Source organism: Suncus etruscus, chromosome 16 (assembly GCF_024139225.1).
Source record: "Suncus etruscus isolate mSunEtr1 chromosome 16, mSunEtr1.pri.cur, whole genome shotgun sequence".
Lineage (NCBI taxonomy): Eukaryota > Metazoa > Chordata > Mammalia > Eulipotyphla > Soricidae > Suncus > Suncus etruscus.
In genome coordinates this window covers 78,359,379-78,383,265 of record NC_064863.1, presented here as the reverse complement: position 1 = coordinate 78,383,265, position 23,887 = coordinate 78,359,379, and the positions used below count along the sequence as shown (strand labels likewise).

The 23,887-nt window shown below is 39.6% G+C and overlaps 1 protein-coding gene across 1 annotated transcript in view; it reads left to right on the top strand.

Moving 5' to 3' along the window:
* The first annotated feature begins 10,834 nt into the window (after positions 1–10,834).
* FAM13A (family with sequence similarity 13 member A) overlaps positions 10,835–23,887 on the top strand; it is a 286,634-nt gene continuing 273,581 nt past the window's right edge. Inside the window, exon 1 of the mRNA XM_049789780.1 lies at positions 10,835–10,987. Within this exon, the coding sequence (XP_049645737.1) occupies positions 10,961–10,987 (27 nt within the window). The 5' untranslated portion in view covers positions 10,835–10,960. The remainder of the gene's footprint in view (positions 10,988–23,887) is intronic.

Genomic DNA, 23,887 nt, shown 5'->3' with positions numbered 1-23,887 from the left:
GCGCGGCCTCCCCCCGCGCCGCGCCAGCCAGCTCCCGATCGCAGGCGTCTGGGCTTCAGGCCGGGGCGCCCCTCTCCGCCAACCCCGAGTGCCAATGGACTTCCCGGGGAGGCGGCCACCAGCGGTGCGGCGCGGCGCGACGGCGCGGAGCGTGCGGCCCGCCGGAGCCGGAAGGCGGGGGGATTAGAACGCACGCGCGCGTCCCCGCGAGCGTGGAGCGGCGAAGGGGCGTGGCCTCCCTCCCGCCGGGGTGGGTGGAGCGTCGCGAAGGAGCGCGCCCGCGCGAAGGCGGGGCCTGGGCGTGCCGCGTCCGGGTTAGGGGCGTGGCCTGCGTGCAGCGCTCGGGTTGGGGGCGTGGTCTGTGCGTCGCGCCCGGGTTAGGGGCGTGGCCTGCGTGTCGCACCCGGGTTGGGGGCGTGGCCTGCCTCCCGCGAGCGGATTTAGGGGCGTGGCCTGCGTACCACGCCCGGGTTAGGGGCGTGGTCTGTCTCCTGCGAGGGGCGGGGCGGAGCCTGCGCAATGGTTTTCCGTGAGGTGTGCCAGTGGCTCTTGGTGCCTCCCGGGCCACGGCTCCTCCCGGCCGAGTGTGGTTGGCATCGCTGAGCAAGCGGGGCGCGGTGCAAGTTGCTTTGGCCGGGCTCAGCTGCCCAAATGGGTTTCTTGGTTTGGTTTGGTTTGGTTTGGGGTTCATACCCTTGCTTCTCAGGCTTTTGCTCCTGGCTGTGCACCCCAGAGATAGCTCTCTTTTCTGTGTTGATGATCTCCAATGGAGCAAATGTCATTCGTGCCCACCGCTAACAGTGGGCTTAGTCGCTCCTACTCAGCCCTGGCAGAGGAAGGCTTCTCCAGCTTTCCCAGGAGCCACGGATGCTGCGCCTTCATTCTGCAGCGGTTGAGTCCCATGGAATTGTTCATGGCCTTTTCTTGTCTCATACTTTTGGGAACTTTCAGATAAGTTCCTTTACAACTTGAGCATATTGTCTGATGTGTTAACACAAGGTAGCATGGGGTCATGTCATTGATTTGTGAAGGCCTCGTGGTTGCTGTCTTGGAGCAGAAACGATACCTTAGATTGGGGTCCTCAAACTTTTGAAACAGGGGGCCAGTTCACTGCCCTTCAGACTGTTGGAGGGCCAGATTATAGAAAAAAACAAAAAACAAAAATTAGGAACACATTTCTATGCACACTGCATATATCTTATTTAGAAGTGAAGAAACAAAATGGGAATAAATACAATATGTGGCCCGCGGGCAGTAGTTTGAGGACCATTGCTTAGAAGGTTCGTTCTATAGAAATGCTTTTATTTATTTATTTATTTATTTATTTATTTATTTATTTATTTATTTGGTTTTTGGGTCACACCTGGCAGCACTCGGGTTACTCCTGGCTCTATGCTCAGAAATCGCTCCTGGCAGGCTCGGGTGACATTATGGGATGCCAGGATTCGAACCCCTATCCTTACCAAAAGCTTTACCGCTGTGCTATCTCTCTGACCCCAGAGATAATGTTTTTAAACCTCTGAACCCTCACTCCAGTTTTCTCACTTCATTGCCTCTATCATTATGGTTACGTTGCACTCTGGCAGGATGCAATTCTTTACTCTTGTAGTGTTCTGAGAAGTTATAAATATTTCTAGACAAATAGTGGTCTTGATGGTAGGTTTCCTTTCACTATAGCTCCCTCTCTCTTCACCGCCCCTGCCTTTCACCCAGTTTAGGCAGCCTGGATTCCATCAACTACTAGGGGTAAAGGTCCATAGTTTTTTTTTTTTTTTTCTTTAAAATATCTGTGGTCATTCCCTGATAATGGGAAGTGAGAAAGCAGTTGTACCTGGCGAATCATGACAACCAGCAAAAGTGACTGATAGCCGTGGCCACGGTGCATTTTCCTCTTCTCAAGCACCAGCTGCTGATGCCACTGTGTCCCGTGAGATTTGTACAGGAGCAATCCTGCCTCTTTCCTTTACTGTTTCTGGGGCTTGGTTTTCTTTTGTTGGCATCTCCTCATTTATAACCCCTCTCTTCTCATAAGCATAGATACATTCAGACTAAAATACAGTCCACAGCTCTTCCCTGAAAATCACCTCACAGAAGCAGTTTTATTTAGCAGATGTTTCATGAGCCTTGGCGCAGATCGCTGGGGTTTTGTTGTATGCATATGTGTTTCAAAGAAACATTTTCTTTGGCTTCGCACAGTTTCAGTTAAAAGACATTTTCTATTTTGGTTGAGGAGAGGAGTCAAGAACTGTGGCGAATTTATAGGAGAGGGCAAGAGATGAGACCTTAAAATGGATTATTTTTGTTTGTTTGATTTATTAAGAGAATCCCTGCAAATAGGGGTTGTGCTCAGTCAATTATGTAGGCCTGAGCTTCACTCTACTTTGCTATGCCAGCCTTTCCTTTCTATCTCCATCATTTTTCTGTACACTATCTCCTTTCTTTCTTCTGCTTATAAGATCCTAAAATTCATTTTTCATTATACAGAGAAAAAATGTTTTCTTGAGAGCTGTGTAAGCCTCTCCATTCATTGTGGTATATAGGTTTCTTTAATCAAAAAAAGCCTTTATTTCTCCCTTGTGAATTCTATCATTGATCTTTCTCTCTGCATATACCAACTCCCTTAATGAAGTTATCTGTTAAAATAGCATTGACACTTGTATTTCAGTTTGCAAAGTTATTACCACACCTCTAACATCCAGGTGCCCAGTGACCCTCCGGTACTGTTGGATGTAAGAACTTGATTGAGGGTCTTAGGCACCTCCTTTTTCCCTTTCCCACTCCACTGCCTAGCCTCCCTTCTGTAGTCAGATTCCAAGGATTTGTTATGTAAAGTGGGACTTGTGTTATCTTACCAAAGGGGCCTTCTAGTATTTCAACAATTGAGTCACCAACAGGGTTCATCAGACATATCACTATAACTCTGATTCCTCAATCACTAATAACCCATTATAATCTTATAAAAAAGAGTTCAGAGTGGACATACTTAGGATATTTAAAGAGCTCAAAGAAATAATAGAATGTACAGACAATAATATATGAAGATATGAGAGCAGAAAAGAGAAAAATACAAACAGAAATGAAAGAAAAAATTTGATAGGCACAGCAGAAAACCCACTGAAAAGCCTCACCAGCTGAGTAATAACTGCTCAGGATGGAATACTGAGCTTGACTATGAGGAGCAGAAAACCTCCATGCAACAATAGAAGATGGGGAAAAAGGCCTCAAGCTAAATGAACAATATAACAAGAGAATTTTGGGATGAATTCAAGGAAACAACATAAGAGTCCTGAGTCAGAATCTGGAAAATCCTAGCTACTAAAGAAAATGAAAACATCTATACAATGGAATATTATGCAGCTTTTAGGAAAAGTAAAATCATGAAATTTGCCTATACCTGGTTGGACACGGAGACTATTGTGCTGAATAAATGAGACAGAGGGAGAGGGATAGACATAAATTAGTTTTATTCATTTGCAGGGTAGAAGAAAAAAGACAGTATGGTAATAATATTGAGAGACAATAGAGATGAGGAGTAGGAGGACAAACCCATGAGATGAATTTTGCCACAAAGAGCAGTAAGTACAATTAAAACACTAACATGACAACTAATCATGATGATGGTGAGAGAGGCAGAATACTTGCCCCAGAGACAGGGAGGGGTGGGACTAATGGAGGGAAAGAGGACACTGGTGGCAGAAACATTGTATTGGTGAAGGGTGGTGTACAATCTATGACTTAAACCCAACTACTAACATTTCTGTAACCATGGTGCTTAAATAAAGTCAGTCAAAAGAAATAAAAGAATCACTGGAGTCTCAGAGGACCAAGAAGGCAACCCCAATGAAAAAGCGGCAGTCAAAGGTAGCATTGCTAAGACAGTCCCAGAGATGAAATGTGCATAAGTCCAGATCCAGGAGGACTTAAAGGTACTAGCTAAAATGAAATTCAAATAAGAATACTCTGACACATCCTAATGAGAATGATGAAAACCATAAAGAGAAATTTCTGGTCCTCAGTAAGAAACATGCCTCTTGGAGAGGCGACTGGGGAATAAGTCAGAGAGAAGGCAAAAACTATGGTAAAGGAAGTGATTAACTGGGAGAAACAGGTAGTGTTGAAAGATGGTAAAGAGTTATGCGTAAAACCCTATTAGTACCCATACATATCTTATCAGTACCAGTATTATAAGTCATAATTAAGAGTCTTATAAAAAATCATAGAGCCTCTTGTAGAGGCAAACTAATGGGTAGGAGACAAACTGAGAATGAGGGGTATTGATAGAAGGAATTGGAAGTGAAGGTATTGGTGTGGAAACGTAGTATACCTGAAACACAATCATGAATAACTTCACAATCTCTTGGTGACTAAATTAAGAAAAAGTAAGAAACAAGTAAAATATCAGGCTACAAATAAACACACAAACTTCTATCACATTTCTATAAGAAAAAAATGATGGGAAGGGAATTTTTTATAACATTATAACACCTTGATTACATACATGATTGTGTTTGGGTTTCAGTCATGTAAGGAACACCACCCATCACCAGTGCAACATTCCCATCACCAATGTCCCAAATCTCCCTCCTCCCCACCCAACCCCCACCTGCACTCTATAGGAAGGGAATTTTTTTTAAAAATACGTATATTTTTGTCCCAAACAAAGGATATGACAGACATATATTGAATAGAATATTATTATTATTGAGAGGTAGTTGGTTTTGGGGCCACACCCAACATTTCTCTGGTTATTCCTGGTTCTGCACTCAGAAATTACTCCTGGTAGGCTTCGAGGACCATATGAGATGCTGGGGATCGAATCTGGATTGGCTGCATGCAAGAGTTGAATTCCTAAATATATTATACAAGAGTTCAATATTTATCATTATACACCATATAAAACATGCTTATGGCTTCATTCATGTGATTTATGAGTTTTGAATTCTTTTATTTTTTCCCTTTAATCTTCAGATTTATTGACTCTTACCAATTATTTCTTCTGTTCAGTTACTATTGATAAGATTGTTGCTCTGTGTCATCATCAGGCAATGTAAAAAGTTCTGATGTACCTGAGGACTTTCTTGGGCTCTGTCACCAACTGTTTATGTGACTTAAACCCTTTGGGTTTTTTTTATTATTATTATTCCAGGTGCCTTCTGGAAATTATTAGTTCCAGGTGTTGTAAACAACAGTTCCTGTGCTCCTGTTTGCATGATCAGGCCGGTGCCTGCAATGCTAATGATTTCTGACAGCCACAGAGGATTTCATAACTGCTTGTAATATCAGTCTAGTGACTATGAATCTAATTTCTGTGCACCTGGATCACAACAGGGGATTTATAGCACCAAAGTCTAGTAGTTGCTCTAACACTAAGGTCTAACTGGTCTTTCTAACTGAAGGTTCAAAGTTACTAGTATTTGGCAGTTGATGTGGCATCTCTATACAACTTGGTAGTTGGTACCAACTTGGTAGATATAGGTAGTGACTGGAAAACTGTGGTCACAGTTTTGAACAACTGATCTTTGTAGCTAGGGGAGGATTTTTGTATTTTTCCAGTACCAGTTTTAAAATGACTGCCAAACCATGACCTAATGGGTGGGGATTACCTCTAGGGTATATTCTACTTGTGGGGCCTCTGGAATGACAGCTCCCAATTGCTATCTGAGGAATGGCTGCTCTCAGTTGTGATCTGGAGACAACTACACCATGTCTGTCTGGGGATATTCAGTTACTAGCATCTTTATGACATGGTGAGTGTAGGCACAAATGTGAACCTCTTTGGATTCTTTGCATTTGGTGTCTTATGACAGACTGGAGATTAAGTCTCCTGTGATCACTTGGGGACTTTCTGAATGTCACTATTAGTCTGTTGGATTGTTTGGCAGTTAGAACCTGAAGGGTGGGGCTTGTCAGGGTGAAGTTAAGATTATGAGTGTATCACTAAACATGAGAGTGATCCTAGGACAGAGCTGTGACTGTGACTTCGTGCTGGCTGGACTAGACTGGGACCAAGCTGGGTAGTGTTCATCTCCCAACTTGGTAAAATGTGGTTATTACACGTCTTGGGTTTAAGAAGTCCTAAGACACTACAACTTGTGAAAGTCAATACAAAAATGAATTCTTCAAATCAAGAAGTTATGGCATGTATGTACACAACCAAATACTATGCAGCTCTAAGAAGGAACAAAATAATACCACTTGCAGCAACATGGTTGGAATTCCAGGACCTCATGTTTAATGAAGTCAATCAGAAAAATAAAGGGATAGATATAGGATAATCTAATATGTGGTGTTGAATTAATTAATTAACGATGGGGCTGGATGGCGGTGGATGGAGGCCTTTGTGCTTAGGCCCCAGCCACGTGGCTTTATCCCCCATCCAGCTGGCAAGTTTCAGGCCCAGGTAGTCCGCGTAATTAAGACTCACTCACACGCAGGCTTCAGGAAGAATCATCTTTATTTATGCCCTAGCCACCACAGGTGTGTGGCCTATGTTAACCTTTTAAGCATTCAGCTATATTTTGCTAGCCCTGCATCTTATCTCCTGTTAGCCATCTTTCCTTTGGGCTCCATGCGGCCCAAAGATCCAAAAGCCAGAAGCCAAGCCGGGCCAAGAGAGAAACGGCCAAAGGGGCAAAGAGCCAAAAGGGCCGAATTCCCTTGGTCCCAGCCTTATCTACCTTTTTCCCAAACCCCTCCCAGGAATGGGAGGGGCTTGCAGGTAAAGTTACACCTACTATCCGGTTCAGACCCCTCCCAGAAATGGGTGGGTCTTAGGGTACACCACAATGTGGATCTTAAATATACACAGAAAAGGGGCCAGAGCGATAGCGCAGTGGTAGGGCATTTGCCTTGCACATGGCTGACCCAGGTCTGACCTGGGTTTGATCCCCGGAATTCTATATGGTTCCCCAAACCAAGCCAGGAGTAATTTCTGAACGCATAGCCAGGAGTAACCCCTGAGCATCACCTGGTGTGTCCCCCCCAAAAAAACAAACAAAAAAACCCACAACACCAAAAAAAACCAAAACCCACAGAAAGGTAGTAAAAAATGGGGCCAACGGCAACACAATAGAAGAAATGATCTACAGAATTGTGTGTGGATAGTGAAAAGGGATAGGCACCGAGTTCCTTAGGGTGGGTAGATGGGCACACTGGTGATGGATATAGTGTTGGAATTATGTGCATGAGAAACTATAATCATTATTATAAATCACAGAATTTCAATTAATTAAAAGTTAAAAATTTATGTGTGTATGTGTATTTATTTGTAGAAGGACAATCAGTGCAGGAGGCATATCGAATGGGACTACCACCCTTTTTGCTGTAACTTACTGCAGGAATGACCAACTGTTCCCTCTTGAACTGGGAACAGCAATCCACTGTGTTGTGGAATCAAGCCCTGACAATTTTTAAGTTTAAATCCAGTATCAAACTAATAATGTACTGTAAGTTTAATGACAATCTTTTTTTTTTTTTACCAACATGTATACACACTTGGTGTTAAAATACAGAAGCATTTTGAGTGTTTCTCATACAGTTGTTAAAGGACAACTTATTCCAGGAGAGGTCTTTTTTGTTCTAATTACCCAATCATCTCTTGGAACATTGTTCCTATTCTCCATATTGAAGCTATATTTCTGTGCACAGCATTGTGATTTATGATGGAGAAAGTATAATTGGGATTGGAGCATGCAATTTCCTATTAAGCATGTTACCAGGAAGTTTTACATCTATTTAGCCACATTTTACAATTGAATGTGTTGGATGATGTCTAGCTGAGCTTGCTACAGTAGGAAAAAAAAAGAATATGTTTATCCTAAGAAAAAATTACATATTGGGGATACTTGGTATCTAAACCACAGAAACAGAATAAAAGCTAAAATTCAAATCAGGTTAGATCCTCATTTTACTTAAAAATAAATATACTTAAATTTAAAAATAAATTTCAATGTAATCAAATCACATCAGCATTTCAAAAATTTTTGTCTTTTTTCAAGTACTAAGTACTTTCTTATGAATTGTATCTTTAGTCATTACACTGCTTTCATAAAAGACTTAAACTGGGCCGGAGCGGTGGCGCAGGCAGTAGGGTGTTTGCCTTTCACACACTAACCTAGGACGAACTACGGTTTGATCCCTTGGTGTCCCATATGCTCCCCAAGCCAGGGATGATCTGAGTCCATAGCCAGGAGTAACTCCTGAGCATCACAGGGTGTGGCCCAAAAACCAAAGGGAAAAAATAGTAAAAGACTTAAACTGACTCAAGACTACCATTGATAAATAAATAAAGAATATTGTCAAAGATAGATCACAGAAGAGCAAATACAGATGATTAATTAGCTCTTCTCATATTCAAAATTTTACTGATAATAACTGCAAAATTTCAAGTGAGAAGTCATTTTCATATTAAATTTAGAAATATTTTACAAAATTGGGGCCAGATAGATAGCATGGAAGTTGGGTGTTTGGCTTGCATGCAGAAGGATGGTGGCTCAAATCCTGGCAACCCATATGGTCCCCAGAGCCTGCCAGGAGTGATTTCTGAGCATAGAGCCAGGACTAACTCCTGAGTGCTGCCAGGTGTGACTCCAAAACAAAAAACAAACAAACAAACAAAAAACCGACAACAAGAAATATTTTACAAAATAATTATATTTGGACAGTTAATTGTAGAAAGTAAGCTACTGGAGCCAGTAACTGTCAATAGCCTCACTTAATACTAGTTCATCTTCTCTAGGATCCAGAAATTTAACTTTCAAAAGATCTTTACTGAAAATAATCTGGCATACAAAAAATAGAGCATTATTTAACAATTGTATCTGAGCCAAGGAAATGGTTACAGAGATTAAAGCACCTGTTTTATAGTTGGCCCACCCAGATTTAATCCCTAGCACCTCTAGGAATGGTCCCCGAAAACAGTTGGGTGTGATATCAAAACAAACAAAAATTAATGTATGCAAAAGCAGAAAGGTAAATGTTTAAAAATGACTTTATACATAAAATGTAATTATATATTAAGATGAACTATAATGTTATCAAAAATAAGGGAAGAGGCTCCTGATATAGGTCAAATAGTAATTAAGAAAAAAAAGGAGCATGATTTGTTTATATTTTTTAAAAACAGAAATAAAGAAAATCAGTACATCAAATGTTTCTTGTGTCCTCTATTACTCTTTCTTTTACTTTTATCTTTGCTTTCTAAATATCTCAGAATTTACTAATTAAAAAGGTTTTTCATACTATTACTCTCTTTTCTACTTTTCCTTGAATTATTCACGGGAGAAAGTGCATTATCTTCCTAATTTTTGCATTTAGATTGTGTAATATAGTGCCTGGTCCTTGTGGGATGCTGGTAATTGATACTGTTGTATGATTTGGGGTGCTGGACAGTAGGTGAAAATCTTTTACTTTTCAACATGGAAGGATATTTCTTACATAACCAAAAACAGAAGACACATTTTATCACTTAGAATAAGTTTGTTTTCATGGTTAATTTTATTTAATGATATTCTAGTTTTCTAACAGGTCGATGGAAACAAAAGGGATCAAATTGAGAGATGGGAGGTAGACTTTCGTTTTGTTCATGGAGATATTTATTTTTTCCACTTTATTCCCTTCTGTAAGACTTGGATGGTATTATATCTTTGTGGCTGTAGCTTTTGCACTAGGATATGTGCTTGCATACACATATGCATAAAAATGTTATCTTACTTATCTGCCTTGCTTATTAAGATGTATTCTCTTGGCGTTGCTGTAGGTAGTTTTGGTTGACTGTAAATTCTCAAATGCTCTCAGATTCCGAAGGGAAGTCATTCCATTTTTCCCTTCCTCCTACTTCTTTTAAAAAGAGACCTTGATTATATATTTATTATTAATGTCTTTTTTACTTGCCTATTATTTATTTTATTAATTTTATTAATATCTTTATTTAAACACCTTGATTATAAACATGATTGTAGTTTGATTTCAGTCATGTAAAGAACAACCCCCTTCACCGGTGCAATATTCCCATCACCAATGTCCCAAATTATTAATGTCTTTTGGATAAAAACTGAGCCTTGTCTCGAACATTCTCTTAAGGATGAAAATAAAATTGACAAGGATAAAAGTGCCATAAACAGAAAAATTGGGCCAGTTCTCTTCTGACTTATTTGAAAAAAGTGTTAGTTATCAGTACTTAATTATCAGTCATTGTATCAGTTTTAGTTATCAGCACTTGAAAATTATAAAAGCCATCAGGTATTTAATGGCATAGCTTATGGAGCAGGAAGTTCGTGAAAGATTGAGTAGTTTGACTTTCTGAACTTCAATGCACGCTTTTTTTCCCTGAAAACCATTGCTTTATGTTTATCACCAGTTTACTAGCCATTAAAAAGCTAGTAAAAGCAGTCATAGATATTTAAAATAGAACGTCCTGGTAGAAACAAGGTGACGGGGAGAAAATTATGACCCAAGTTATTTACTTCTGGGAGACAGAAAAAGTAAAAACAAACTAAAAATGTCTGTGGATTTGAAACTTGAATATCACGCGCATGCTTATCCTGGAGAGGAACAGCAGCAAGCAAATACACGGGTGTTTTTTGTTTTTGTTTTTGTTTTTCCCCAGCTTTGCATAGAGTTCTAGTAAAGAATTATCTAGTAGGAGGAAGTGGGCCTGCAGTTTGGAGCAAGTCAGGTTTAAGAAGATGCCAATGACTTAAGAGCATGTCACGTGAACCACCGGGCTGGCCAATACTAGTGGCTCGGGATCGGGTTTCAGTTGCAGGCTGGTCCGTGTAGCCCGGTGGGTGGGTGGGTGGGTGGGTAGGTGGGTGGCAGCTTTGCAAGCGCTCTTCGGGGTCGGTGCTGTGGCAGCGAGTTGTTAAAGGGAAGCGAGTGCGCGCTGCGCGACCTCCACCCTCCAGGGTCCTTCTGATGCGGTCACCGGGCCCTCGGTGGTTGTGTCGGACCTTGCTGCAGGATGGGCGCGGGCGCGCTGGCCGTGCGCGTGAGTACCAGCGGTCCCCGTCCTACAGTGTGGGAGGCAACGGGCTGGTGGCAGAGAGGTTGGCACGGCGGTGCGCACGGGAAGGGGCCAGTAGACGCGCGCTGGACGGGGTCTGCAGGATCTGTGCGCCCTAGTACTCGCTGATCCTGTAGCAGGCCTCTGCACGCGCTGTCGGTGCGCCCCGACATTTCCTCTCCAAGAGGCGGGAACTGAGCGCCAAGATCCGGGTTTGGCTTTTTGGGGAGTGCTGGCTGAACAATTCATTCTCTTCCTTTGAGTTGATGCCCTGGTGAAACGGGCGCTCCTAATGCTTCTGACACTCATCTTGTTCCAGAGAGTTCAAGGTGATGATCTCTGGAGAGGTTCTAAAAAGCAGAAGGTGGGGGAAATTGAGAAGGAATAAAAGGAACCTGGTGTGCATCGCCTCCTGAGTCTGTCTGTGCCTGATAGATTGCTAGTCCCTGTTTTGATTTTTATTCTAGTAATCAAAGAAGAATCTATTATCATTTTATTTCTTAATAAAATAAAATTTTGAATGGAATCCCCGGGAGATACAATTACAAAGTTGTTCATGATTTTCAGTCATACAACGCCCAGCAGCGTTTTCTTGACCAATGCTTATTTCCCGGGGCCGGGCGGTGGCGCTGGAGGTAAGGTGCCTGCCTTGCCTGCGCTAGCCTAGGATGGACCGAGGTTCGATCCCCCGGCGTCCCATATGGTCCCCCAAGAAGCCAGGAGCAACTTCTGAGCGCATAGCCAGGAGTAACCCCTGAGCGTCACAGGGTGTGGCCCAAAAACCAAAAAAAAAAAAATAAAAAATAAAAAAAAAATGCTTATTTCCCGCCACCAGTGTTCTGGTTCCCTCTCCCCAGCCCTTTCCCTTCCCTGCCTCTTTGCAATTTTCTTCTCTCTTTCCCTTTTTTTTTTTTCATTTTAGATACGCTGGTTTGCAATATTGTTACTCAGGGGTATTATGCCTCTGGCTCTATCTCTGTTCAGCACCCAGTTCATTTCCAACTATCATTATCATAGTGGTCGTTTCTCTGCTGTAATTGCACTTCCCAGCTATTTGTGGCAAGCTTCTGACCGTGTACTAGTCTCTTGTCTCTGAATTGACATTTCTATTTCAGTCTGGTTGCTGACAGTGGAGTTGAGAAAGCTCAACTGGTGAATATTTGTGAATTTTTGATCAATCCCTGGGACTTCTGATCATTAGGCTACAGGGACATTGATAAATAGCACTTGCATAAAATCCATGGGAAAGCATGTTTTTCAAGGCCCGGAACACTGAATTTCAGCAATTCAGAAATTAGTACTCTTGGTGGTTGTACAATAGCTAAGAAATATCTATTCTATCATTTATAGAAAGCTATAATTAAAAAATCAAGAAATCTGTGACTGCATATCTTTAGTTCTAGTTGGCATTTATTCCAAGATTGTCTTGGCATCTTGGTTGTATTTTAGGTATATAGTAACAGTGATTTAGAATCATTCCCACCACCAATGTTCACCTCCCTTCACCAAATGCATCTAATATCTTTACCCTAACTCCCCTAGCCTACCAGTATAGCAGATCCATTTTAAATTTAGATTGTTATAGTTTGGGTCTATTGATTCTATTGTCATTGACTTTGCTTGGGTATTTAGTTATATGACCTTTGTTTTCCTCCAATGCCCCTGACCGCTTGGGCTCCCATTATATTTTTTTTCTTTTCTCAATTTGTAGAAAGACACAGAAATATGAGATACAACAAAGTAATTCGTGTCCTAATGTTCTCTGAAAAAGGTAGGAGCTCCTATCTAGAAGATACAAATAAAATAAAAAAAGGGGTGCAGATTATATTTTCATAAGCACAAGAAAAGTTGGAGACATTAGAAAGGAAATACTCTTGGCCTAAAAAAAAACTCAGGGTGTTTCTACCCTTGAAGCATACTGTCATAGACTGACTACAAGCTCAGGGCATACTAATTTTCCAATGTCTTTCTTCATGATCCCAGGAAAACTTCTACTCTATCACAGTTGTCATAAGCAGGCTTCTATAATTAGAGATCTTGGTTTTTGGACAGATCCTATGTTGAAGCCAGGGTGTCATGGCACATCTGAGTTCATTTCATCATTGAGTGGCAATGCAGGGAAACCTGCCCTTAGGGCAAGTTGTTGCTGTTTCCTGGTCACCAGGGTGTCATATAAAACTACCCTGGAGCAAGTCGGTGTCAGAGTTGCATTAGTACCTCCCCCGGGGGGAGTTTGATTTTTGGTGCTGGTGCAGAAAACCATGCTGGATCAAAGAATGGGATTCAGGGTCAGGGTTGGAAGGTCAATGTCCAATCAGCTGAGGCCCAAGTTGAGTCACAATTGTTCATCAATGGTGAAGGTAAACTTTGCTAAATAACAAATACATAAAGGCGCCCCTGCACTATAAAATTTATGAATTCCTATCCCTATTTTATAATAACTTTCTATATTCTATTTCTATATTTTTTCTATAAAATACATAAGATTTCCCCCATTTTAATGTGTATATTCTAAAGGAACATTGCCACATGACTACTGGTGCATATGGGGGGGGGGTAAAATAATAAGCAAACAATCTCTATAACCTGGTTTTAAGTCTCTCAGATCCCAAGAGTGACTATCTACTAGAATTTTCTACTAAACAGATCCAAAAATGGGATGGGGAAAGCTATCTCTACATATGGAGATATACAGTAAGAATCATAACCATTAAGGAAATACACCTACAGAATTATACAAAGGAAATAGACATCCCTTTAAACTGTTTAGAGATAGTATGGGGGGGGAATAGAGCACATTATTTCCTGTGCTGTGGTCTTCTGAAGTTTGAGAAATAGTTTGCAGAAGTCAGAGATCAGGTAGTGCCCTTGAGCCGAAGTTCTCTCTGAAGACAAATCTTACAGGAAGCAACAGTCCACATGTCAGGAGGTGGGAAAAAGAAGGCTGCATTGGATGAGTCAGTAGGAGTGGTGGCAGCAGCTTCTTCTCAGGCTGAGACATGGCAGGCTGAGGGGCTGTCCTTTCACTTTGGGAGCTGGCTGGCAGTTTACTAGGGAAGGTTTTGGTTTCTGAGGAGTTAAGAACTGAGGGTAAAAGGTTAAATAGGGAGAGATAATGGATCAGGGTTGAGAGGGTGAGAAGATAAAAGAGTATTTGTAAGGTGATAGGCAGGGGAGTGGGGAAAGAACATTGTACATTGCATATGTACAATATAGATTAGACAGATATAGAGGTATCACCACATACACTCTGACATACCCACATAGACAGACATTGGAGATTGACATATAGGTTACAGTTGAAGTACTGACCTTTATGAAATGTGTGAGACCATTTAAAAACAATGAGGTCGTCACATCAGGGGGGAAGGTTTTCCAGTTTCTAGGCAAATCATCAATGGTGAGGGTAAACTTTGCTAAATAAAAGCTTCCAGGGTTAGATTGTGCATAGAGTATTCTTAAAATGATTATAATTTTTACATTAGAGTACTATGCACTGGTAGTGAGAACTGTATAAGGAGCCTACCCCATGAAGAATCATCTACCAGGTCTTGAATATCCAGGTTTCTTTGCTGAAATAATTTTCAATATTTTATTTTTTTTGGTTTTTGGGCCACATCTGGAGGCACTCAGGGGTTACTTCTGGTTCTGTGTTCAGAAATCGTTCCTGGAAGGCTCAGGGGACAATTTGGGATGCTGGAGATTGAACACAGGTCTGTCCTGGATCTTCTGTGTTCAAAGTAAATGCCCTACCATATGCTATCACTTTAGCCCCTTTGTTTAAAATATTTTTATTGTACTTAGATTAACTTGCCTATTTATAAATATATATTACAAAGAAGATATACATCAAGTCACCTTTCATACAAACAGTTCAATAGATCACTTTCTTTCTTTTTTTGTTTTTGTTTTTGTTTTGGGGTCACACCCGGCGGTGCTCAGGGGTTACTCCTGGCTGTCTGCTCAGAAATAGCTCCTGGCAGGCACAGGGGACCATATGGGACACTGGGATTCTAACCAACCACCTTTGGTCCTGGATTGGCTGCTTGCAAGGCAAACGCCGCTGTGCTATCTCTCCGGGCCCAATAGATCACTTTCTTAAAACATCCTGATACTCTAGAATTCTAAATCACAAATTTAATTATCAATGGAGAAGCTAAGGAAGATATCTATAGTTGAAGATATGGAAAGAAGTCCTGGCAAGCTTCCAAGACCACCAAACCGCAAGAGTATATTAGATGAATACCCAAAATCAACAAGTAATATTTTAGCAATGGGAGGAGTCAATAGCCTGTGAAATTAAGATATCTATAGATAAACAACTCAACTAAATGAAGTAGAACTCTTTCAGAAAATAGGGAATCCATGAATGGAACAGATGGAACTAAAATACATGTTATAAGTCATAATAGTAAAATTACACAGGTGGAGAGTTGCATAGATGAAGTTGAAGAAAAATTACAAGCCAGCATTAACAAAGAAGTGGGGGGGAAAAGAGACAAAACATTGAAAGAAAATGTAAGGTACTTAATAAATAAAGACAAAATAAGTAATCTCTGAATTATAGCAACACTAGAAGAAGGAAAAGGGGAAGAACAAGTAGTGAGGGAGATAATAGCAGAGAACTTTTACACCTTTGGGAAAGAGGCTTCTTTACAAATACAGGAGGCAATATGAATGACAACAAAATAGACCTAACAGAATAAAAACCCAATGGCAATCAGGGAGAAATAAAAACCTTCAAATATAAAGATAAACCGCATAAGAATCAAACCAGATCTTCCATTTGAAACAAGAAAGGTAAGAAAAGAGTGGGATGATATATTTAAACTACCGAATGAAAGAAACTTTCAGCCTGGAGTCACTATCCAGAAAAAAACTCTCATTTACATGGGAGAGAGGATTAAAAAGACCAAAAAGAACTTGCAATATTCATGCTAAACAAATAAACCCTAAATGAACTACTCAGAAAGCACTTACATAAATCAAACCCCCAATTATATCAACAGTCCTATACAATATGATGGCACAATAGCCCTCTCTGTCAATAATTTTCTTACATATCACTGGGATAAATTCTCCCATCAAAAGGCACAGAGTAACGGGTTGGATCAGGAAACAAAATCCAGATATCTGCTGCCTGCAAGAAACATACTTAAAAGTTTAGAATAAACACAGGCTCAGAGTAAAAGGATGGAAAACAGTATAGAAGCCACTGGGGAAAAAAAAAGAGTTGGGCAAGCCATACTCAGACCAGACTGCATTCATCTCCAAGAAAGTTCTTAAAGACAAAGATGGACACTTACTGATCAGGGGAACAATTGACCAAGAAGTATTAACTCTGATCAACATCTATGCACCAAATGTATACCCAGTAAAATATGTAAGGCCTACAAAGTTAGAGAAACATGAACAGAAATGTGATAGTACTGGGAGATTTCAACATACAATATCTCCACTTGACAGATCCACTAAGCAGAATACTAGCAAAGACATAAGAACCCTAAATTACAAACTAGAGGAACTAAAACTAAAGGATATAGACAGGGCCTTTCATACTCAAAAAGCTGAAGACACATTGTTTTCAAGTGAACATTGAACTTTCTCTAGGATAGGCTACATTTTAGGACATAAGTCTAAATTACATAAATCACAAATATGAGAATTATATGAGACCACAGTTATAATAGAATTATATCAGACCACAATGCCACAGAGATCAAGTTTGACTTTAAAAAGAACATATGAAAAAAATCTAACACCTGGGGACTAAACAACATGCTGCTCAACAACAGCTAGATCAAAGAGGAAATAAAAGGAATGGAGATTTCTTGAAACTAATGATAATAAAGAAACACATTGTCAAGATCTATAGGATACAGCAAAAGCAGTAATTAGGAGGAAACTCATAGCAATACAGGTCTACATTAGGAAAGAATAAAAAGACAAAATTAACAAAATAAAGGGACACCTAAGATACCTGGAAAACCAACAACAAAGGCACCCAAACACAAGCAGAAGAAAATCAATAATAAAAACCAAAGCCAGAAATCAACAATATAGAACAAAGGAAACAATACAAAGAATTGAGACCAAGATCTAGTTTTTGAAAGAATAATCAAGGTAGACAAACCCTGGCAAGAATCACAAGAAAAACAAGGGAAAATACTCAAATCAGATCAGACATGAAAGGGGAGAAATTACAATCAAACCCCAAGAAGTCTAAGATATCATGAGACCTTATTATGAACAACTGTTATCTGTTAAGCTAGAGAACCTAGAAGAAATGGACATATTTCTGAAACTTTATTACCATATATTCCGGCGTATAAGACGACTGGGCGTTAAGACGACCCCCTATTTTTGTAGTTAAAACATAGGTTTAGGCCTATATTCGCTGTATCAGACAGAATGTTCCTGTGCTGCAGCTGTGTGTACCACAGTGAGCCAATCACAACAAGCAATGGTTCAAAGTTTCTACTGTAATAGACTTCCTCTCTGACTCTGGCCAATCTGAGCAGGCTTTTTACAGTGTAGATTCGGGTCCAAAACATTGTCTAATTTGCATGCATAAAAAGCCTGCCTGGATTGGCTGAGTTAGAGAGGTGGTCCGAGCAGCCTTGCAGTGATTGGTCCCTTATATAGGCACCTTTTCTGGCAATTCCCTGGTGGCGTCTGTTAATCTCCCCCACTACATGAACCAAACAACACCTCATCCTCGGACCCTAGTACTGAACCACCAACATGGTTAGCTGGGTTTTGCCAGAAGTGGCCCCCAGATCTCCCGAGTACTTTTTGGGAGCCCCCAAGAAAGAGATTTGGAAACTCTGCGGCCTGATTTTTTTTGTTTCGTTTAGCAGCATATTGAAACAATTTTCGGGATATACTCGGTGTATAAGACGACCCCCCCCCCCATATTCGGTTGACTTTTTTTGTTTCAAAAGTCGTCTTATATGCCGGAAAATACGGTACTCTCTAAAACAGGTCTATCAAAAGTAAGGAAATTGAAACAGTAATTAAGAAACTCCCCAAGATTAAAAATTCAGGACCAGACAGGTTTACAGATGAATTTTAAGCATTCAAAAAGAGTTATTACCAGGGGCCAGAGAGATAGCATGGAGGTAAGGCATTTGCCTTTCATGCAGAAGGACGGTGGTTCTATTCCCGGCATCCCATATGGTCCCCTGTGCCTTGATGGGGTCAGAGAGATAACATGGAGGTAAGGTGTTTGCCTTGCATGCAGAAGTTCAATGGCTTGAATCCCGGCAACCCAGATGGTCTCCTGAGCCTGCCAGGAGCGATTTCTGAGCATAGAGCCAGGAGTAACCCCTGAGCGCTGTCGAGTGTGACCCAAAAACCAAAGAAGAAGAAGAAGAACAACAACAACAACAACAAAAGTTATTACCATTGATCCTTGGCCTCTTCCAAAATATCAAAAATGTGGGTATCCTTTCTAATACTTTCAATGAAGCTAATATCATGTGTGTTCACAATGCTGACAAAGATATCACCAAGAAAGAAAACTACAGACTAATTTTTACTAATAAACGTAGATGCAAAAATCCTTAACAATATCTTAGTAAACTGAATCCAACAACACATCCAAAAGATTATATATCATTACCAAGTAGGTTTTATCCCAGGGATGTAAGAATGGTTCAACATATGCAAATCAATAAACGTTATACACCACATCAGTAAAAGGAAGGATGAAAATATCACATGATCATATCAATCGATGCAGAGAAAGCATTTGACAAAATCCTACATCCATTCATGATAAAAACTCTCAGCAAAAAGATGCGAAAGGAACCTTTCTCAAGATAGTAACAGCTGTCTATAAAATTCCATAGCTAACATTATTTTTAATGTCAAAAAACTAAAAGCATTTTACTAAGGTCTGGCATGAGGCAAGGATGTCCACTGTCTCAACTCTTATGCAACATAGTATTAGAAGTCCTACCACTAGCAATCAGACAAGATGAGTAAATAAAAGGAATTCAAATTGGAAAAGAGAAAGTCAAACTATTGCTATTAGCAGGTGACATGATGATATGCATTGGAGTCCCTAATGAGTGCCCAGGAAAGCTTCTAGAAACAAAAAAAAAAAACAATATACTTTATTTTTCAAACTATAAGATGCACCTAACCATAAAACCATAAGGTTTTAGATGCTCTCCTCACCTACACTTAGGCTTCAGGTCCAGGTGGCATTTGCTTCATAAGACACACTTTTGGGAGGAAAATGTGCATTTTATGGTAAGAGAAATATGGTTGTAAATTGTCAGACTACAAAGTCAATGTACAAAATACAGTTGCATTGCTTTATACAGATAATGACTCAGAGGAGAAAGAGATCAAAAAATCTATTTAAAAATGTCCAAATCTATCAGTTACCTGGGAATCAATCTAACAACAAAGGTGAGAGACTTATATCAAGAAAACTTTAGAACACTTCAGAAAGAAATTAAAGACCTAAGAAAATGGAAGAACATTCTATGAGCATGGATTGGAAGACTCAATATAATCAAATGACCATCTTGTCTAACCTACTATATAGATCAATGCAATGTCTGAGTTCAAATTCAGACAACATTCTTCAAGAACTTACAACAATGATAAAGTAAATGTTAAACCATAAAAGACCTAGAATGGTCAAATTTATATTGAAAAACAAGAAACTTGAAGGCATTTCATTACCTAGTTTGAAGCTCTACTGCAAAGCCACAGTGACCAAAACAGCATGGTACTGAAACAAAGACATTTTTTAAACCAATGTGTCAGAATAGACTACATAGTGACAAACCCCCAAGTATATGGTCAACTAATTTTTGACAAAGGAGCCAAAAATATGAAATGGAACAAAGACAGTCTTTTCAACAAATGGTGTTGAAACAATTGGTTAACTACATGTAAGGAATTAATATCTCACACCTTACACAAAAGTCAATTCAAAGTGGATTACATACCATAAGATTTTACATGAATCCATAAAGTTGATTGAAGAATACTTAAGCAGAACATTTCAAGACTTAGAACTCAAAACAATCTTTAATGATAGGATGTCAACGGCAAGAACTATAGCATCAAACTGGAAAAAAAATGAGGCTACATCTAACTAAAATGTTTGTTTGGCAAAAGAAGCATGGGCTAAAATTAGAAGACAGGTAAGTGAATGGGAGAAAAATTTTGAACTCATCACATCAGGTAAAAAGTTGATATCTAGCTTTACAAAGTACTCGAAAATGTTAACTTCCAAAAACCCTATAAAACAAGGAAGAGGAAATGAACAAGCAATTCTTTGAGGAAGTCCAACAGATGGCCAACAGACACATGAAAATATTTTATCATCACTTATCCTTAGGGAAATTCAAACCAGGAAAACAATGAGATATCATCTTAAACCAGTGAAAATGGCACATATCAAAAATACTGGGAACAGTATCTGTTGGTGGTGATTTTGTAAAAAAAGGAACTCTCATCCAGGTGGGAATGCTGTTTGATCCAATCCTTATGGAAAACTATTTGGAGGGTTCTCACTAACTCAAAAATGAGCTGTTGATTGACCCACCAACTACTTCTGGTATGTATCTGCAGGACAGGAAAACATTCATTCAAAAGAATGTATGCATACCGCTATTCATTGCTGCAATCAGCACAATAGCTAAGACTTGGAATCAACCTAGATGTCCAACAACAGACCAAGAACAGTGGTAAATATATAAAATGAAATACTACATAGCAGTAATGAATGATATAGTCATGTAATCTACAGCAATATGTATGGAACTAGAAGTTATGTTACATGAAGTAAGCCAGAAGAAGAAGGTAAATACAGAATGATATCACTTATATGTGATATTTTGAATAGCTGCATGGAGAAACACAATGATCTAAATAGTTGTTTCCATGGCCGAAGAAATGGCATGGAGGTAGGGCATTTGCCTTTCATGCAGAAGGATGGTGGTTCGAATCTCGACATCCCGTATGGTCCCCCGAGCCTGCTAGGAGTGATTTATAAGCATAGAGCCAGGAGTAACCCCTGAGCACTGCGAGGTGTGACCCCAAAACCAAAAATAAATAAATAAATAAATTGTAGGTGTCTAACACACAATTACCCTAAGAGTATAGTGAGGAGAAGAGAAGGAACTGAGTGGAAAAAGGAGAAACACAAAAGCTTATATTCTCTTCTATACTTCAAGGACCTTCAACATTGGATACAACTGCTTAGATTGAGCAGGTGTCCAATCAGCTCCTCTTTATATATGTCCATTGAGTATGTAATTGCAATTTATTTTCATTAAAGTTAGTTTACTATTATATCATAATACTCCTGATATGCACACAGATAATATTGGAATACACAACTGCATGCTATAATCTCCTGTTACTGTGCTCATTCATTATGTTATTGCAATTTATTTTCAATTAAAATTAGTTTACTATTATAGCATAATGCTCATGATTTCATTTTGTTTTCAGGAAAGGTATTTGGATGTTAAAGACCCAATAGACGATGCTTCATGATGTAGACTTCCCTTTCAGTGCTCATCACCATATTACTTAGTGTTCTATACTTGAAAAGTATGGTTGGGTTAAGAATGCTCTATACACAATCTAACCCAGGAAGCCTTATTTCAGTAAAGTTTACCCTCAATAATAATGCTATGCCTAGAACAGTGGTCGGCAACATGCAGCTCGCAAGCCACATGTGGCTCTTTACACTTTTAATTTGGCTTTTCTGTGTGCTAGGTGGCTGCTCCAGGAGTCAGGACTCTGCTTTTAGCCTTTGTCAGTGTGTGCCCTGTGTGCAGCCCCAGTAGCTGGCTCCAAGAGTGTAACATGATACCCAGTATCAACCCCAAACAAAGGTGTTCCCCCAACATCATCCTTTCTTAAACCTCTTCCTTTGATATGTAAACGCCCACTGAATATGTACTTTTGTCTTTCTCTCTCTTGACCTGAAGCCTCCTGGTATTGGGAATTGGTTTTAATAAAGAATGAGGTGTTCTAGCTTTTTGAGCTCCAGGCAGAGAGTACAAGGCCATGGACTCCATGATCATCCTTTCCTGGCTAGCTTGGTTTATTATTTCTTTCCTGCTACCCAGCTTCTTCAGAACAGGTTGGGTGGGGTTTAGAAATACAGTGCCTGGAGTGGTCTTAAAACACATATTTTATTTTGCACAAGAGTGGGCATCTTCCATGAAGGGATTCTCAACCCAGCGTTTTCTTTTCCCTGGATTCTCATGTTCAGAGTACTCACGATTAAAGTTGTGAGCTAATGCTCTTAAATGATGTTTTTCATATTGATTATGACTTTCTGCATAATATAAATGCCAATCAGAATTTTTTTGCAAAAGTGGAAACATTTTAACATCTCCTCAGACACAGTTATCCCAGAATCAGATTCATTTTTGAACACATCCATCTTATGTCTCACTGTAAAAACTACTTGTGAAACTCCCCTGCAGAGAAATATTAAGTTCATAGAGAAAATGAACAATGTCTGTCAAATACACAAGCTTAGCTACCCATTTCTTGTCCAACTGGGGCTGAACAACGTCAGAGTTCTGCTCTCACAGGAACTGCATTACTTCTTCCCTCTTGCCAACAAGGCGAGAGAGCACCGATCCCTAGAACAGCCACTTCACTTCTTCATGGAGAAGATGCGAGTAGTGGGCATCCATACTCTCACCCAGGGTGGTAAATATCCTGGATTTGATCACAATTGTGAATTTCACAAATTATCTTTACTGTGTCATCTGTCACAGAGTTTAGTTCAGCAGGGAGTTTTTCTAAATCCAGTCTATTATACAATGAGAGGATACAATGTACGACTGTGCAACTTCTGTTTCTTGTGACTACACAAAAACACTGAGCCATGCACAGTGCATCATCTGTACATAAATCAACACATCAGATTATTATTTTGAGTGAAATGAGTCAGAAGGAGAGGTGTAGACACAGAATATTCATTTGTGGCATATAAGAATAATAAATGGCAATATGGTAATAATATCTAAAATAGGGATGAGGGACAGGAGGACTAGTCCATAATAGGAAGCTTGCCATAAAAAGTGATGAGTTCAGTTAGAACAGAGAAAGGTAATTATGTCATTAATAGTTGGAACTTATCACTCTGGACAAGAACTGGATGCTAAAAATGGATGTGACATGCATGTACCCTTTAATTAAGAATATTGCAAACTACGGTGTCATAAAGGAAATTTTGCAAACCTCAGTGTCATAAAAGAAAAGAGAGATAGAGAGAAAAAAGCATCTCTCCAGCCCTGATCTATGTTATTCTTTATAACAATGAATACATTATTTTATGGGAAAACAGATACACTTTCACATACCATTTATGTAATCAATTTATTCTCTGTTAAAAACATGTTTATAAAATTATGTCAGAATAAGTTAAACAGAATTAAATTAAATTAAATCTGCCTGGAATATTAGGAATACTAAATATTCAAAATAAGGGGGTGGGGTGGGATGGAGGGAGATTTGGGACATTGGTGGTGGAAATGTTGCGCTGGTGAAGGGGGATGTTCTTTACATGACTGAAACCTAATCACAATCATATTTGTAATCAAGATGTTTAAATAAAGTAAAAAAAGAAATTAAAAAAAAAGCAAAATGACTGTCCCTAACATAGGCAGAGGAGGGTGAATGGGAAGGAAACAAGGGACATTGGTATTGGGGAAAGTGCAGTGGTGAAGGGTAGTGTACATTCTATGATTGCAACTCAAGTATGAATAATTTTGTAACAAATATGCTTAAATAAAAATTATTTTTAAAATGTTTCAGGCACTCTATCATAATTCCTTTATGATATGATATCATATGCCTTTAACAAAGTGCCGTTTTTGTTTTTGTGTG